Consider the following 15,656-nt stretch of genomic DNA (forward strand, 5'->3'; position numbering starts at 1 on the left):
GTCTTGACCTGGGAGCTGCCCTCTGACTCCTCCTCTCTCCCACTTTGTCTTCTCACTCGGGTCACATGGCCTCCCGTGGACAAAGCCATGACTCCCTCACACATGATGCTGGCCACTGGTGACAGGGAAAGTACTCCTTAGATTAGGCTTCTTTCTCTTCTTTGGACTGCAACCCAAATGTGAATGGGATCTACTTGAATAAATGCCAGTTTACCTTTTTTGCAATATACTCCTTGGGAGATTTATTTACTGCACTCTGTATCATGCTTCCATGACTGGGCAACTCTGCTCTATTAACCAAATATCCCAATACCTTGGACATTGAAAAACCTAGAAGAAAGGCTCTGGAGCAGGATGGGCTATGTGTTGGGGCTCATCCATCACAAGCTTTCACTTGTTTTTACAGGTGTCAAACAATCTTCCCAGGCCAGAATATCAAGGGTTTAATCCAAGAAGGGGTGGAAAGAACAGACCAGAATGAACAAGGGTTTCTGCACACACTATACATACAACTCTGCCACAAGAAAAGATGAATTTTTGCAACCTCTTTCAAAGATGTAGATTTACTGTGCATAAACTGCTCTGTGCTTGGGGAGCACACCGATTCAGCACACAAGATAAATCCTTGCCACGTACCTCATCAACAACCAGGTTGTAATCACTTCTCTCCCCATCGCTCTCCTGCAAGTTGTGGGGGTGGGGGGGTGGGGAGAATAAAACAGAAACAGATGGAATCCATTGGGCTGGACAAGATGACCCCTAAAGCTCCTTCTGAGCAATCAATTAATCAGCCCCTTTGGATTTGGAAGCTGAGAATTTGGTGCAAGACAGCAGACACTGGAAGAAGGGATGCTGGCTGCCAACTGACCGGAGGGAAAAGAGCTCCAACTGTTTCATTCTGCCTGTTTGGTTCAGCAAGGGGGGCAAACTTCTGGGCAAGTTGCCAGATTTTGGGGGCCACTTGCCAGAATGTGTTTGAATAAATCTGGAGTTTAAATCTGGAGCTGAAGTAAAACACACACTCAACCACGCCCCCCCCTCCCAATGTTTTTTATTTATTTCAAATAAAATCCCTGCTTTTCTCCACAGAAACTTACCAAAGCTTACAAGCTCTTAAAATATAACAAAGGATAAAATTAAATTAATTATAAATTCTTTTATATTATTTTCACATACATATGTGTATGTGTATATATGTTTGTGTGTGTGTGTGTATATATATATATACACACACACATATATATACGGTCAGTACGCGGTTTCACCACCCAGCTGTCTACTTACCTAAGGATCGAATCACCAACTACCAACCCCCCCCCTCCCCTTGCTCAGGGATGGTTCCTTGGCGCGAAAGGATTCCAGCTCACCAACCGAAGAAGAGGGCGCATTCCCCTTATCCTCAGCACGGTGCCGTTCCCTCTCGACCCTCACGCTCACTTGCAGCAACGGGGCTGCTACGTTCAGAGGGGGCTCATCTAATACGCCCCCGAGAGTCTTCCCCAAGTGCCTAACTGACTGTCTCTGCTTCTCAGGGCAGTCACCTCGGCCTCAAGGGTATGAACCCGTTCCCTGAGAACCAGGAGCTCCTTGCATCGAGCACACACCCAAGACTTCTGTCCTTTGGGCAGATAGTCATACATGTGACACTCAGTGCAAAACACTGGAATGCCTTGGGAATGCCTTGGGAATGTTCGCAAAAGGTGTGATGTCACCACTGAAAAGGTCCCAAGTCCCCTCAGAATAAGGCCTAAGTTCAGGAGCAATGATTTTACTTATGGATTGGAGTGCCTTTTATTCCTCTTGGTCTACTAGATGACCTGAAGTGAATGGGAAACACTGTATTATTTATTTAGCATATTTTTTATCCTTCCCTCTTCTTTCGGAGGAGTGCAAGCTTGTGTATATGGTGGTCTCCTCCATTTTGTCATCCCAACAACCCTGTGAAGTAGAGTAAACTGAAAAAGAATGACTGATTGAGATCAGGCCCATAGCCGTGGGCGGGACCATGGGGACCCTGCTACTCAGGGCCACCAAGCTTTCCTCCCTCCCCACCCCCACCCCTGCTGCTGCTTGAGGGACTGCGGGGCTGAGAAATTGGGCTGCTCCTCCCACCATTGAAAGGGTCCACCAGTCTGCTGATTGGCGAGCCCTTTAAATCATATAGGAGGCTGGCAGCTGCTCCTCCCATGTGTTTTAAACAGCTCTCCCTCCCCCACCACTGCTGCCTGCTTCTCCAACTGAGGGGCCACAGAGGTGAAAGCTAAGAGGGTGGGAGCTGCCCCCTCCCTCCTGTTCTCCTGTGTAATTTAAATTGCACAGGAGAACACCAGGGAGCAGGCGCTGGCCTCCTGCACAATTTAAAGGGCCTGCCAGTCAGCTGATTTGGGCAGGCCCTTGCGATGGTGAAAAAGGAGATAAGATTCTTATCTCACTATAAATCTAATGTCCTTCCCATAAACTCCCTGCTTTGGTTAGATTTTTACACTGTAGTTCTGCGTCCCAACTCCTTTGTTTGCAAGACCCCTCCCACTTGCAGACTTGAACGACTTGAGGATCTCCATTCCAACTTCTACCTGACAAGGGAGGTTTGACCCTTCAAAGCTCACACCCTGAAAATCTAGTTGGTCTCCAATGTGCTTTTTTTGGTGTGTGGTCAGATCACAGCTGATTTATGACTATGCTATAAGGTTTGCAAGGCCCAGACTTTGAGAGGTGGTTTGCCATTGTCTGACTATGGGTGCATTCACTAACTAATGCGTTTTTTGCATCCAGATTTTTACTGTGTATAGCAAACATCTGGATGTAAAACACATTAGTTAGTGCAGTGTGAATGCACCCTATGTGTCACAACTCTGGTATTCCTTGGAGGTCTCACATCCAAATACTAGCCAAGATCTGATGAGATCAGGCTAACCTGGGCTAAGTTCTTACTGCACGGGAATCTAACTGTTCCACGGAAGTAGGTTGTCTCTCACCTCAAAGGATCCTAATTTGCTGAGGTTTCTCACTCCTGACTATTCCACAATTCTGAACTCATTTACCTGGTCCAGAGATCACGCTTTCACACACACTGGATAATGCACTTTCAATCCACTTTCAGTGCACATTTTGCTGTCTGAATGGCAAAATCCACTTGCAAAACAATCACTAAAGTGCATTGAAAGTCAGCTGAAAGTGCATTATTCAGCATGTGTGAAAGTACCTCAGTGATTCCACAGTAGCTCCACCTTCAACAACTGCTACTACAGAGTCTTAAATTGTCACAGCCAAACTGTATCAAGATGACAGGCAGGCAACCCACTGATCTAAAACTGGAAAGTCAGCCCAGTTTCCCATTGAGTCCCACCAGTTGCTGCACTTACGTAATGTCCTGCCTCCTCTTTGGCCTCTGGCTTATGCTTCACCCCTGTGCTGTCCAGCTGTTCTTCCTCTTGTGGGCTCTCAGGAGGAGACACAGAATTGCTCTTTTGAGGTGGAAGAAAAAGAAAATAGGATTGCATTCAGAGAAGTCCCTGCGCAGCAGAACCATGCCCTAAAGAGAGGGACACGAAGACCCAAACCTCACTCGAGTTCAAGGAGATCTACTGGGGAGGGAAGCACTTGAGGACATGCTCACAGCCATGAGAATGCAGCAAAGCAGAGGGACCTGAGGCTGCACTGCATGGGGGAGGGTTGCCACTCTCCAAACGGGTCCTAGAGATCTCCTAGAATTACAACTCATCTCCAGACTACAGAAATCAGTTTCCCTGGAAGGCACCAGAAATCTTTTTGTTGGGATTACAAATAGAAAATTTTCCGAAGCAAGACAGAACGTTACTTTGGCACATGCTTTCAGCTGCATGGACATTGTATGCGCAGTTGTGGAAGCAAAATAAAATTCCAGAAAAATGGGACTGGGTTATGAAAACTATGCACTGGAGTAAAATGGACAAATTAACAAGAACGCTAAAGGAACTTGATATGGAAAAATTTAATAATGAATGGCGAAAGTTTCAGAACTATGTGGAAGAACATTGGAGAGTGAAAGGACACTTGGTGATATATGATAATGGATAACTTGTTTATCAGCTATTTTTAATTTACTGAGACAAGAATGATAGTTAAAATGAGAGTATGAAAAAAAAATTGTTCTTTCTTAAAAGATTATAATAAGATAGATAATATGACTTAATTTAGTAATATATTGGATCATTAATCGAATGAGGTAATAACCATAAAGAAGTATACGTTCCTTTTTTTCTTTTTAAACAGTTTTTTTTAAATGTTAAATTACCTTTATTGCTTTTATATTGTAAGTAACACTGGGGAAGTCTTGAAAGGGAGGAGGGGAGGTGGAAATGTGATGCAACATATTGACTTTTATTTGAGAGAAGTAAATGAAATAGTGATATAATATGTTGTAGAATAATAAAAATTGTTTTTACACAAAGAAATCAGTTTCCCTGGAGAAACTGGATGCTTTGGAGGGCGGATTGTATGGCACAATATCCTATCCAATTCCCTTCCCTGCTCAGACCCCTCTTCCCAGGCTCTACTCCCAAATCTCCAGGAACTTCCCAATTCAGAGTTGGCAACCATAGTTGCAGGGTTGCCAGCCCCCCCCCACTGGCAACTGGTAGGGAATAGGGTGGGTGGGTGGGTATATTTCTGAAGATTTGGTGATGGAGTGTAGGGAGGCTGGGGACCTCAGTGGGGTCCAATGAAATCTGGAGGACAGATGCCATAACATCTGGAGATGAGCTGCAATTCCAGGGATTCCAGCAGGGTTGCCAGGTCTTATCTTCAGTCTAGTGGGGGTCCTCCCAGGTCCCCCCTAGAACTAGGTCCAACTCCTTGCATTTTCAAACCATGCAATGTTGCTGGTGTGATGATGTCACTTCTGGGTGATGTCATCATGCCACATTTTGGGGCAATTGTAGGCAGGGTCCCACCTGGAGGTAGGCAGGGTTGTGGTAGAGTTGCCTGCTTGTGGTAGGATTGCCAACTCCAGAATGGGGAATTCCTGGATAGCTGGGGAAGGAGCTTAACAAGGATGTGACATCACACCCTCCAAAGCTGCCATTTTCTCCAGGGGAGCTGATCTCTGCAGGCTGAACATCACTTGTAATTCTGGGAGAACCCCAAGCCTCACCTGGATGTTGGCAACCACAGGTAACAAATACCTGGGAAAGAACCTTGTTGTGAATAAACCAGGCAAAATAATTATTCAACCAAATCACAGAATTTGTGAACAGAATGACGCTTTCCTTGGTGTAGAGAATATGGACCTCCAGCGTCTGGAATTGGAGCATGCATCTGCTTATGAATAATCAATCAATCAATCCTGCCAGCCCCTTTTCAGGTCTAAAAAGTAATAACAATAATAATAATATATATATAATGAGAGCTCTGTCAAATAGCAGTGGCTCCTTGGAGACAGTCCCTAACACACAAAGAATGCTTGCACAGTGGCTAGAATTAAAATAACAGTTGAATAACTGCTGTTTGTGCAGGACTTGAAAGGAATTCTTCCCTCCCCCTTTGGGAAGATAATGAGGCATGACACCAACGGAAAATCCCCCTTAGCTGCTTGGGCTGTTCCCTTCCACAGCCTTAACCTGCAGAATGCTAAAAAGAGAAGAGCCCGCTTCCTTACAAGGGGGGGGGGGAGGGGCAGCTTTCCAAACACAGTTACGCTGATCGAAGCCCATCAACTACAATGCACCTAAAAGTGTGTGACTCTACTTAGGATTGCATCCTGTACGACAGTCTCAGTTTAATCCGGGACACAATTTGATGCTCCAACACCTCTTTTGCCTTCCTGGGAGATTTGGGGAATTCATTTTCAAAACATACGTTCGTGACAAGGGCTTTGCTTGAAGGGCTGGGAAATTCCTGGAGATTTGGCGGATGCAGCCTAAAAAGGGCATCGTTTGGGAAGGGGAGGAACCCCAGTGGAGTAGGATGCCATAGAGCCCACCCACCAAAGCAGCCATGTATGATCTCTGCCGTCTGGGGATCAGTCATAATTTTGGGGGGCCTCCAGGCCCCACCTGGAGGTTGGCAACCACGGACACTGCTTATGTGGCATTTCCAAATAGGAAATGATGGCAGATAGATTGTGTGCCTATTCACATGAAAGGGACACTGTGCAGGTCATAACTTGTTGTTTTGTACATGGATATTGCAACGTTTGAGTCCAGTGGCACCATTAAGACCAATAAAGTTTAAGTCATATCAGCTGTTTAATTCTGGTAAAAGACATTTCTTTTCCTGCTAAGCAGCCCTAGGGCTGGGCTTGTTTTTGTCTCCTGGCTGAGCATCCCCAGCCATTATTTTCTAGACAAAATAGTATACCTGGCTATATTATTATTACGAATATACCTGGCACTGCTACAGCACCAACCCCAAATCAGACTTTTCCCTGCAGCCACTGTGGCCGGACCTGCCTGTCCCGCATTGGTCTTGTCAGCCACCAGCGAGCCTGCAGCAGACGTGGACTACGGCACCCTTCTTAAATCTTCGTTCGCGAAGTCAAGCCGAGAGAGATACCTGGCACCCAAGGCGACCTTCCCTAGTTCCAGCAATTCTCACCCCTCCTAATCAGATTACATGGGTGTGCAGCAAGGTGTATTTTATGTTGCCAGTTCTGCTGGGCCTCAGAACCCAGTTTCAAAACACACACTGCCGTACCAAGCTTCTATGGGGATTCACAGCCAAAGGAATGGCAACTCCAGCAAGGGGCTTTCTAGGAGAGTGAAAAGCAGAGGGGTTGGCTGTGGCCTTTCTCTGTAGATTCTGGTTGGGTCACTACTTTGGTCTGAAGCTGCAGAACAAAGTTTGAGTCCCGTAAGATCAAGGGAAACCTTATTCCCAGAATAAAACTTGGCTGCTCTTAAGGTGCCACTGGATTCAAACCTTGCTCTGCTTCAACAGCAGAGCCTTCCTTGGTGGTCTCCCTTCCAAGTACCAACGCTGCTTAGTTTCCAAGATCTGATGAGACTGGGCTATACCATGACGCCCCCCTCCCCACCAAGTGTCTAGCCTTTTACAAAGGCAGAAGTAAAAGCACTGAGGCCAACATCTGGCAAGATCTCAGGGAGCAGAGGCACTGGGAAAAACACTCTCTGGGGGGATGAGTGCAGGTCCCAAGTACCCTGTCCAGATTTCTGCTCCTCCGTAGGATGAGGAAAGTCCTGCCCATTTGAATCTGCTGATCTAGCATTGCGGAATTCAGTTTTTTCACTGCAGAATTTGGAATGCTTGCTGCACGCCCATGTCGTCTGTCCCTTTGTGTCTATGCAGAGAAAACTTACCCGGCTTGAGGGGGGTTCTGGGACGTGTAGCCCAGCAGCGAGACATCCCAAAGGCCCAGGAACAAATCGAGAAAAGAAAAATTTAATTGGACTCCTGCATGAGAGTATCCTTGCAATGCTCAACAGAAAGGGGGGGAGCAAAGCGGGAGAGTAAAGGCCTCAGGCAGCTTAGGGTTGCCAACTCTGCATCGGGAAATACCTGGATATTTGGAGGGTAGATCCTGGAGATGGTGGAGTTTGGGGCAAGGGAGGGGCCTTGGCAGGATTTACAATCATAAAGTCCATTATCTGAAATGGCTGCGTTCTCCAGGGGTATTTCACCTAGGGGCTGGCAACCCTAAGAGAAGTGCAACAGTTTGCCACCCTACAAGTCTGGGTTCCCTGTAATGCACAAAACTTGAGCAGGGGGGTAATAGTTTATGTGCTTCATAGAGCTGGAAGGGACCTCCAGGGTCATCTAGTCCAACTCCTTGTACAATATAGGAAACCCACAAGTACCTCCTTGCCATACACACACCCTAGTGTCCCCTGTTCCAAGCCCAGGAGATGGCAAAATCTTGCTGAAATGCCTACAGCAAATCTTGTGGAAATACCTACAATAGAGCTGAACATATGAACATATGAAGCTGCCTTATACTGAATCAGATCCTCGGTCCATCGAAGTCAGTATTGTCTTCTCAGACTGGCAGCGGCTCTCCAGGGTCTCAAGCTGAGGTTTTTCACACCTATTTGCCTGGACCCTTTTGAGTTGGAGATGCCGGGGATTGAACCTGGGACCTTCTGCTTCCCAAGCAGATGCTCTACCACTGAGCCATTGTCCCTCTCCCTTTAAATGCACCTGTACATATGAACATATGAGGCTGCCTTATACTGAATCAGACCCTTGGTCCATCAAAGTCAGTATTGTCTACTCAGACTGGCAGCGTCTCTCCAGGGTCTCAAACTGAGGTTTTTCATGCCTATTTGCCTGGACCCTTTTTTGGAGATGCCAGGGATTGAACCTCGGACCTTCTGCTTCCCAAGCAGATGCTCTACCACTAAGCCACCGCCCCTCCCCAGGGAGGCCAGCATCATTACCCTGCCATGAGTGGCTTGATTGAGGCTGCCTAGAAAGTCTGTGCCAGCAGTAGGAGCTGAACAGCTTATGCTTTTAACTGCTAGGCTACTCAACCTCCATATTTGTCAAAAAAGATGCAGAACAACATTTTCCAGAGTGAATTAACCACCTGCAGAAGGCAGCTATCAATAAACATGTATCATATTATAAAAAATAATAATATTATTTTTATTTAAAAAAAACCCCACTTTGCCCATATCCACTACTCCCTAAAAGATAAGAAACATTAACCGATATGTCTGGATGTTTGGATTTTTCTATTTCCGTTACTCTCGTTTTAATGTTGTCATCTCTACAAAAAGCCCAACATATCCAGCTTTCTTTTTAAAAATGCATGTTTTTAGACCAGGCGTTCCCCACATGGCACCCGCAGAACATTCTTAGCAAGTGGGTGGGGCCAGATAGATCTTTTGCCCACGAGGCTTCTCATTGGCCTCTGGTGCTCTTACTGGCTGTTCAGTTGAAAATTACATTGCAGCAGCTGCCATCAAACTGCACAAGAATCTTCACTGTGTGACAGAATGTAAGCTGTGGGCATCCAAGAAAATATTATAAACAATATGTTCATTTTAAAAGGCAGCCTGTTAATCAGATCTTCTGCATAAAATTGTGATTAGTTACTTCTAGAGCTATGTGTAACCTCACTCCCTGACATTTCATGGCTGGTTCTGCCTCCAGAGGAGATACTCCAGAAGAGAGCCCCTTGGTGCAGAGTGGTAAAGCTGCAGTACCGCAGTCCTAAACTCTGCTCGCAACCTGAGTTCAATCCTGGTGGAAACTGGGTTCAGGTAGCTGGCTCGAGGTTAACTCAGCCTTCCATCCTTCCGAGGTGAGTAAAATGAGTACCTAGCTTGCTGGGGGTAAAGTGTAGATGACTGGGGAAGGCAATGGCATACCACCCTGTAAAAAATCTGCCATGAAAACGTTGTGAAAGCAACGTCACCCCAGAGTCAGAAACAACTGGTGCTTGCACAGGGGACTACCTTTACCTTTTTTTCTGCCTCCAGAGGCAGACATTTTGTAGTTGGCTCAGTTGCATTTGCACCCACCACTAGGGGTGTGCATTCGGTTCAGCCAAACCGAATAGACCACCGAATACCCCCTGATTCGGAAGTATACGGCGTCCTATACTTCCGAATCCAATTTGCAGCTATAATACGGAAGCCGTATACAACTCTCCGTATACTTCCGAATCAATATTCGGAAGTATACAGAACTCAATGTAAAAGGCGGGAAAGGAGCTTCTGCAACCTCAGGGAAGCTGCTTGCCCCCTTTTCTGCCTTTGGAAGCCTTTTCCTGCCTCTCCCTTAGCCTCCCTGGGAACAGGGAGGGAGGGGGAGTGGAGCCCCAGCAGCCAATTCAAAACATGCGTTTGCAAAATGCATTGCAAATGCATGCTTTGCAGGGCTGTTGTGTAGCTGATGGCTGGGCTAATCCCGCAGCCATCAGCAACATTGTTGTTCTTGGGTATCCAAGTAAACACTGTTCTCTGGCCAATCACAGAGCAGTGGTATTTTTTGAAACTTCTCTGTGTAGGGCCAGAGAACCTTTTTAAGGAGTCTACCTGGCTGGACTCCATTTCATTGCTGCTGTGTTGGTGTTGGTGTGAGAGAGAGATTGTGCTGCACTGGCCCTTGGCGTCAGCTGCTGCTGCTCTCTCTCAGCCTTGCCTGACCTGCCTGGAGAAGACATCTAAGGTAAGACAGTCTTGGGGTTCTTGTTTTTATTTTAGTTAGGATAAAAGCAAAAGGACTTTTTAAGACTCAGAGTTCCTTTACTTATCCAGATTTGGGTGGGTGGGTAGCTTATTTGGGGTTAGGGTTAAGGGGTTCTTCTGGGGTGGGGGCCTGGAGTGGCGTGGTTGCCAATTTGCCTATATCTAACTTTAGTGAGTGGACTTTTTAAAGTGCAGTGTCCTTTTACTTTTACTGATTTGGGTGGCTTGGATTTCTTGGGGTTAGGGTGAAGGTTTATTGGGAGGGAGGGGTTGGTTAAGTTCCTGTATTGTTAAAAGTTTTCTACTGTTTTAAAAGGATTCTGTGTTTGATTTGTTGCTGCTGTGTTGTGCTGCTGTTGTTCCTTTTCTCTTCTGATTCTGGTTCTTGCGGGGGGGGGCGCTGTTTGGCCTAATGTTTATTGTTAAACATCAGTTTTTTAACAATTGAGTTTGTTGGCCTTTTCTCAGATTTGTTTGGATCTGTTGCTGTTGGTTTTGCATTCTGTCCTGTTGTCCCTTTTCCTGGTTCTGGTTTCTTGGGTGTGTGTGTGTTAAAAGTTAAGTTTCTTTCTGTCACGTTTTGGTTTTTTTTTAATTACCTCTATTTGGTGTGAGGGCGTTGGTTTGTGGGCTGTGTGGGGTGGGTCACTTTCATGTTTTTATAGAACTATTTTTGGAGTCTGAGGGTTCCACGCAGTTTTGGGGGCTCTCCCTCAAACCCCCTGCCCCTCAGTAGCCTCTGATTATACCCTATTTTGCCGTTGAGTTCAATTACCCATAGGGTATAATAGTGGGATAGGGGCACCCTTTTGGGTGCCCCTGGAATGGGAACCCCTGGCCAAATCTTTTTGGGACTTAGGGGGTTCATAGGGAAGAGACCCCTGCAGGTCCCCTGAAAATTTGGGGGCTCTCCCTTAAACCCCCTCCCCTCCAGGTGGCTTCCAATATACCCTATTTTGCCATTGATTTCAATGGCCCATAGAGTATAATGGTGGAATACCGGCACCCTCTTTGGGTGCCCCTGGAATGGGAACCCCTGGCCCAATCTTTTTGAGACTTGGGGGGTTCATAGGGGAGAGTGCCCTTTAGGTTCCTGCAAATTTGGGGGCTCTCCCTCAAACCCCCTCCCCTCCAGGCGGTTTCCAATATACCCTATTTTGCCATTGATTTCAATGGCCCATAGGGTATAATTGGGCCGCATATTCGGAAATAGCCATATATCTCCCGTATATACGGCTATTCCGAATACCGGTATTTGGAAATATATGGTATTCCGAATATTTTGGCCCCATGTATTTCTGAATCCGATTAATTCCGATATTTATTTTTTTTTGCACACCCCTACCCACCACCCTATGTCAAAATTCCAAAGGGGCCTGCAGGCTCAAGAAGTCTGGGGACCTGCTCTAGCCCTACTGGATTTTCAGATAGCAGCAAAATGTACAGTCAGTTTTCTGCCTAATTGTATCTATTTATTGAAAACCTTGCCTTTCTCCCAGGCAACAGGGAACAGATTACATTTTATTGCATAATATTAATATATGACATGGAAAGAGGCATCTTCTGCCAACTGCTATCCTTTTGACAAAGCCAATGAAGGACATCACAGCTATGATTGGCAGGTATGGCATTTTGCTCCCTTATTATGGGAATCCACTTCTTCTGCACTTGCACTGGCTTGCTTCAAATTATCTTTTTTAGATTTCTGGCTGGTTCCAGATTTCTACAATCCTACTCCTACTGTATTATGTGCCCCACCAAGTTTACTATCACAACTCACTAATCTTTTCTGCAACATAGATGTCACCGTTCTGCCCTGGACAGCAAGTTGGCTTCTCAGACAGTGAACACTCCTCCCTTTTTATGAAGGCCAGATGTTATCTGCTGTACCAGTGTTTCCCGGGTTCTGTTTTTAGCACCCTGTTCCAGGAGGGGGTTCCTTTCTCCTCCTGGGAAAATGTTTTGAATTCTTGGTTCCCACTTTGCAGACCTGCCAAATTTTGCTTACATAGTATAATCTTCCAAAAGGCATCCTGGCTGTATCGTGTCTCAAATAAAGGACCTTATTTGATTCACATCATAGGTGTTGTTATTGAGAACTGTGCAGAACTTGACAGTGGCATTACCTAGTGGTTGGAGGCAGGGTTGCAAACTCCCAAATGGGAAATACCTGGAGATTTGGAGGACAGAGGCTGGGAAGGGTGGGGGTTGGAGAGGGGAGGGCCCTAGCGTTCACCCTCCAAAGCAGTTGTAATTCTGGGATCTCTCCAGCTACTGCCAGGAGTTTGGTAACCATAAGAGGGCACATTCAAGTTCTGCAAACCAGAGGTGAAACAGCCACATAAGCTGCTGTTAAAGAGGTGTCTGTGACTGCACTTCTTGAGGTACAGTAAACTGCTAGTGGATGTGGACTGATATATAAATCCTGAGTTTTGTAGTCAGTTTTATGGTTTGTCCTGAGTGGCTCCGTATTTCTGCATGATATTGGGAGGTATTCTGGATGCTTCAGGCTGCACAGTTGTTCAGCAGTGAGACCCATTTAAATGGATAGGGTTTACTGCTGGACTTCCAAGGAGCACTGCAGCCCCCCCCCCCCAGTCTCCATGCAATTGGTGTGAATGCAACAGAGGAGATGTACATGTGTCTACTCCTCCCCTGTGGTCAGCAACCTTGCCTGGAGATCTTCCACAACGATAACTGATCTCCAGATGACAGAGATCCCTTCCCCTTTGGAGAGTGAGATCGGTGGCATTAGATCCTGATGCTCTCCCTCCTCTCCCCAGGCCCAACCCCACCCTAAATCTCCAGGCTTCACCACAAAGCTCCAGGAATTGCCTACTCAGAGTTGGCAGCCCAAGTTGCTGAGGAAGGGTGGGAACATGAGTTCTGCAGACCCATCCTTCATGTGTTTGTGCTTTTCACTCCAGGCCGACCACTCGACAATCCCGCAGAGCACCAGGGATGGTCTTTGCTGCCAGCTGCCCAAGTCCCTAGGCTGGAGGGCTGGGGGGGGGCACCATGGCCCTGCCCCCTCTACAAGGAAGTGGGAAAGGAAAGGAGGCCAAGGGGGGGAGACCCTTTCTTGAGGCTGGGGAGGCTCTGGATGGTGGGCCGGCAGTACTTCAGGGATCCCATCCTGGACTTCTGCCCAGGACCCTGGCTCTCCTTCCCTGCATAGTGGTCAGGCAATCTAGAGGCAGAGTCGCCAGCTCTGGGCTGAGAAAATCCTGGACAATTTGGGGGTGGAGTCTCTGGAGGGCAGGGGTGGGGGAGAAGGAAAGAGCTCAGGGGAGAACTATGCCAGAGGATCCAGAAGTCATTTTCTCTAGATCAGCTGCTATTCCGAAAGGTCGCTTCACCCCACCAGCAGGCTGGCAACTCTGTGCCTATGAAAAATGCAGGTTATGGAGACAAATGAAACCCCACTGAAGTTAAAAGGAGGGAGGAGTGCACAGAGCAGCAGTTATTTCAGCTATCTGTTAGCATTTTCCATTTTCTTGTACCCTGTCAACTAAAATGTGTGTGAATGGGGGGAGAGGCGGTTCGTATTTAACTGTTGGATTCAAGACTTGGGGAGGGGGGGATTCTCCTTGCAGGTTAATTGCACAGCTAGAGAGACAAGAGGGGAGGGGCCCTACTCCATCTTCGTCTCTCGCAGGCAAGCCTTGCATTGTTTTTGGGAAGAGGGCCTCAATGACTCCAGCAAAGGAGGTCAGGGGAAAATATGGTTTTTTTTTGTGATCCTCCCGTCAATTTTTGAGTGGTAGCTAACAGCAGGGGTTGCACAGCAACGGGTAGACAATAGAACAATTAATTGGCATGGCTTGCATAATTAACAGGCAATTTGCAGCTATGCAAATTAGGTGACATGAATTTGCTAAATTTTAATACAGCAAATCCTAATTCCTAGGGCTTCGGTGCTTGCTGCCTGTTTATGCATGAGAACCTCAGAATTTAATGTCCCGAGAATTTCAGTTTTTAAAAACTGAAGTTTCTAGGCCTTGTGTGACAATACACTTAAAATGCATAAGCTGATGAAATCTAAGCCAGAGGGGATGTAGGGTAAGATTTCTAGAGGTCAGAATGTAGCCCAAACAGCTTACTGGCCCTCTCCTGGACAAACAGCATTAAAATGTACTGTATGCTGGAGACAAGGACAATAGAAATTGTTCAGATTACTCCCTAAGTATGCTCCCACTAGGGTTGCCAAATCCAATTCAAGAAATATCTGGGGACTTTGGGGGTGGAGCCAGGAGACTTTGGGGGTGGAGCCAGGAGACATTGGGGGCGGAGCCAGGAGCAATGGTGTGACAAGCATAATTGAACTCCAAGGGAGTTCTGGCCATCACATTTAAAGGGAGAGCACACCTTTTAGAATGCCTTCCTTCCATAGAAAATCATGAAGGATAGGGGCACCTTCTTTTGGGGCTCCTAAAATTGGACCCCCTGGTCCAATCCTTTTGAAACTTGGGAGGTATTTTGGGGAGAGGCACTAGATGCTATACAGAAAATTTGGCACCTCTACCTCAAAAAACAGCCCCCCCAGAGCCCCTGACACCCGCAGATCAATTCCCCATCATTCCCTATGGGAATCGTTCCTGGAGGTGCATAATGGCTGTGGGGGTGGAGCTTCCCCCGCCGGCCAGCTGGCTGGGGGAGGGGGGAAGCCTGTAAAACCAGGGGATCCCCCGCTGGGACCTGGGGATTGGGAAGCCTAGCTCCCACCTTCCAGTATAATTTCTGGATAATGAGTGGAAAGACACTAGGGTGATTGACAAGCACTTATCAAACATATGGAAGTTAACTTTGCAAATAAATCCACAACCCTTGCCAGCTCCAAAGGGTTAGCAACCTCTCTCCCATCTCCCTCATTTGTACATATGGCATTGAATATGCCTCGCTTGTGCCCACCAGCAGTCAGACACCAGGAAACACAGGAGGGGCGCAGCAAAATATTTTGCTACCGCTTCCCTACTGGCAGCTATTTGACCGTCTCAGAGGTGTTGGAAGATGAGGTGAGTGTGAGAGCGGAGCAGGCGGCAGCTGTGCCTGTCTGACCTGGACTTTTTAATCCACCTGGGGGAAAATGCCTGTTTCGGCTCAAACTGGCCATCTGAATCCAGCCTATGGCTTTGTACCCAGCTGAGCTCCCATTCCCACCCAAGGCCCATTCTCCCCTGGCTCTACCCCACAAATCTCCAGGGAGGCGCCTCCTAACTAGAGTTGCCTGCTCTGGATTGGGAAATTTCTCCCTCTTGCCCTGTTCCCTGGGGATCTGCCTCAATCTTGCACTGCTGTATCCTGGCAGCCAGTCTGCTGCCAAGCTTTGCCAGGGTGTGAAGGAGCCAAGTCACTGTGGCTCCTTTCCTGGGGTCTTCAGCCCCCCCTCCAGTGAGTGGGGGATGGTGGGGCCTTTTCCAGGTCTGTTTTGGCCTCCCGCTCTGCCCCAGTTAACCTTACTTAGGTGGCAGGTGGTGGATGTCAGTTCCTTTGAATAAGAAGTCTCTGCAACTAGAAAACCAGCAC

General features: G+C 47.1%; 1 protein-coding gene across 3 annotated transcripts in view; it reads right to left on the reverse strand.

Moving 5' to 3' along the window:
• Positions 1–15,656, reverse strand: part of LOC132567105 (transducin-like enhancer protein 2) — a 75,294-nt gene that overhangs the window by 25,269 nt on the left and 34,369 nt on the right. For all 3 annotated transcript variants that reach the window (XM_060232727.1, XM_060232726.1, XM_060232728.1), the window contains exons 8-10: positions 7,296–7,312; positions 3,363–3,464; positions 637–681 (exon numbers count right to left, since the gene is read on the reverse strand). In XM_060232727.1, coding sequence (XP_060088710.1) covers positions 637–681; positions 3,363–3,464; positions 7,296–7,312 — 164 coding nt within the window. The remainder of the gene's footprint in view (positions 1–636; positions 682–3,362; positions 3,465–7,295; positions 7,313–15,656) is intronic.

This window comes from Heteronotia binoei, chromosome 2 (assembly GCF_032191835.1).
Source record: "Heteronotia binoei isolate CCM8104 ecotype False Entrance Well chromosome 2, APGP_CSIRO_Hbin_v1, whole genome shotgun sequence".
Taxonomy (NCBI): Eukaryota; Metazoa; Chordata; class Lepidosauria; order Squamata; family Gekkonidae; genus Heteronotia; species Heteronotia binoei.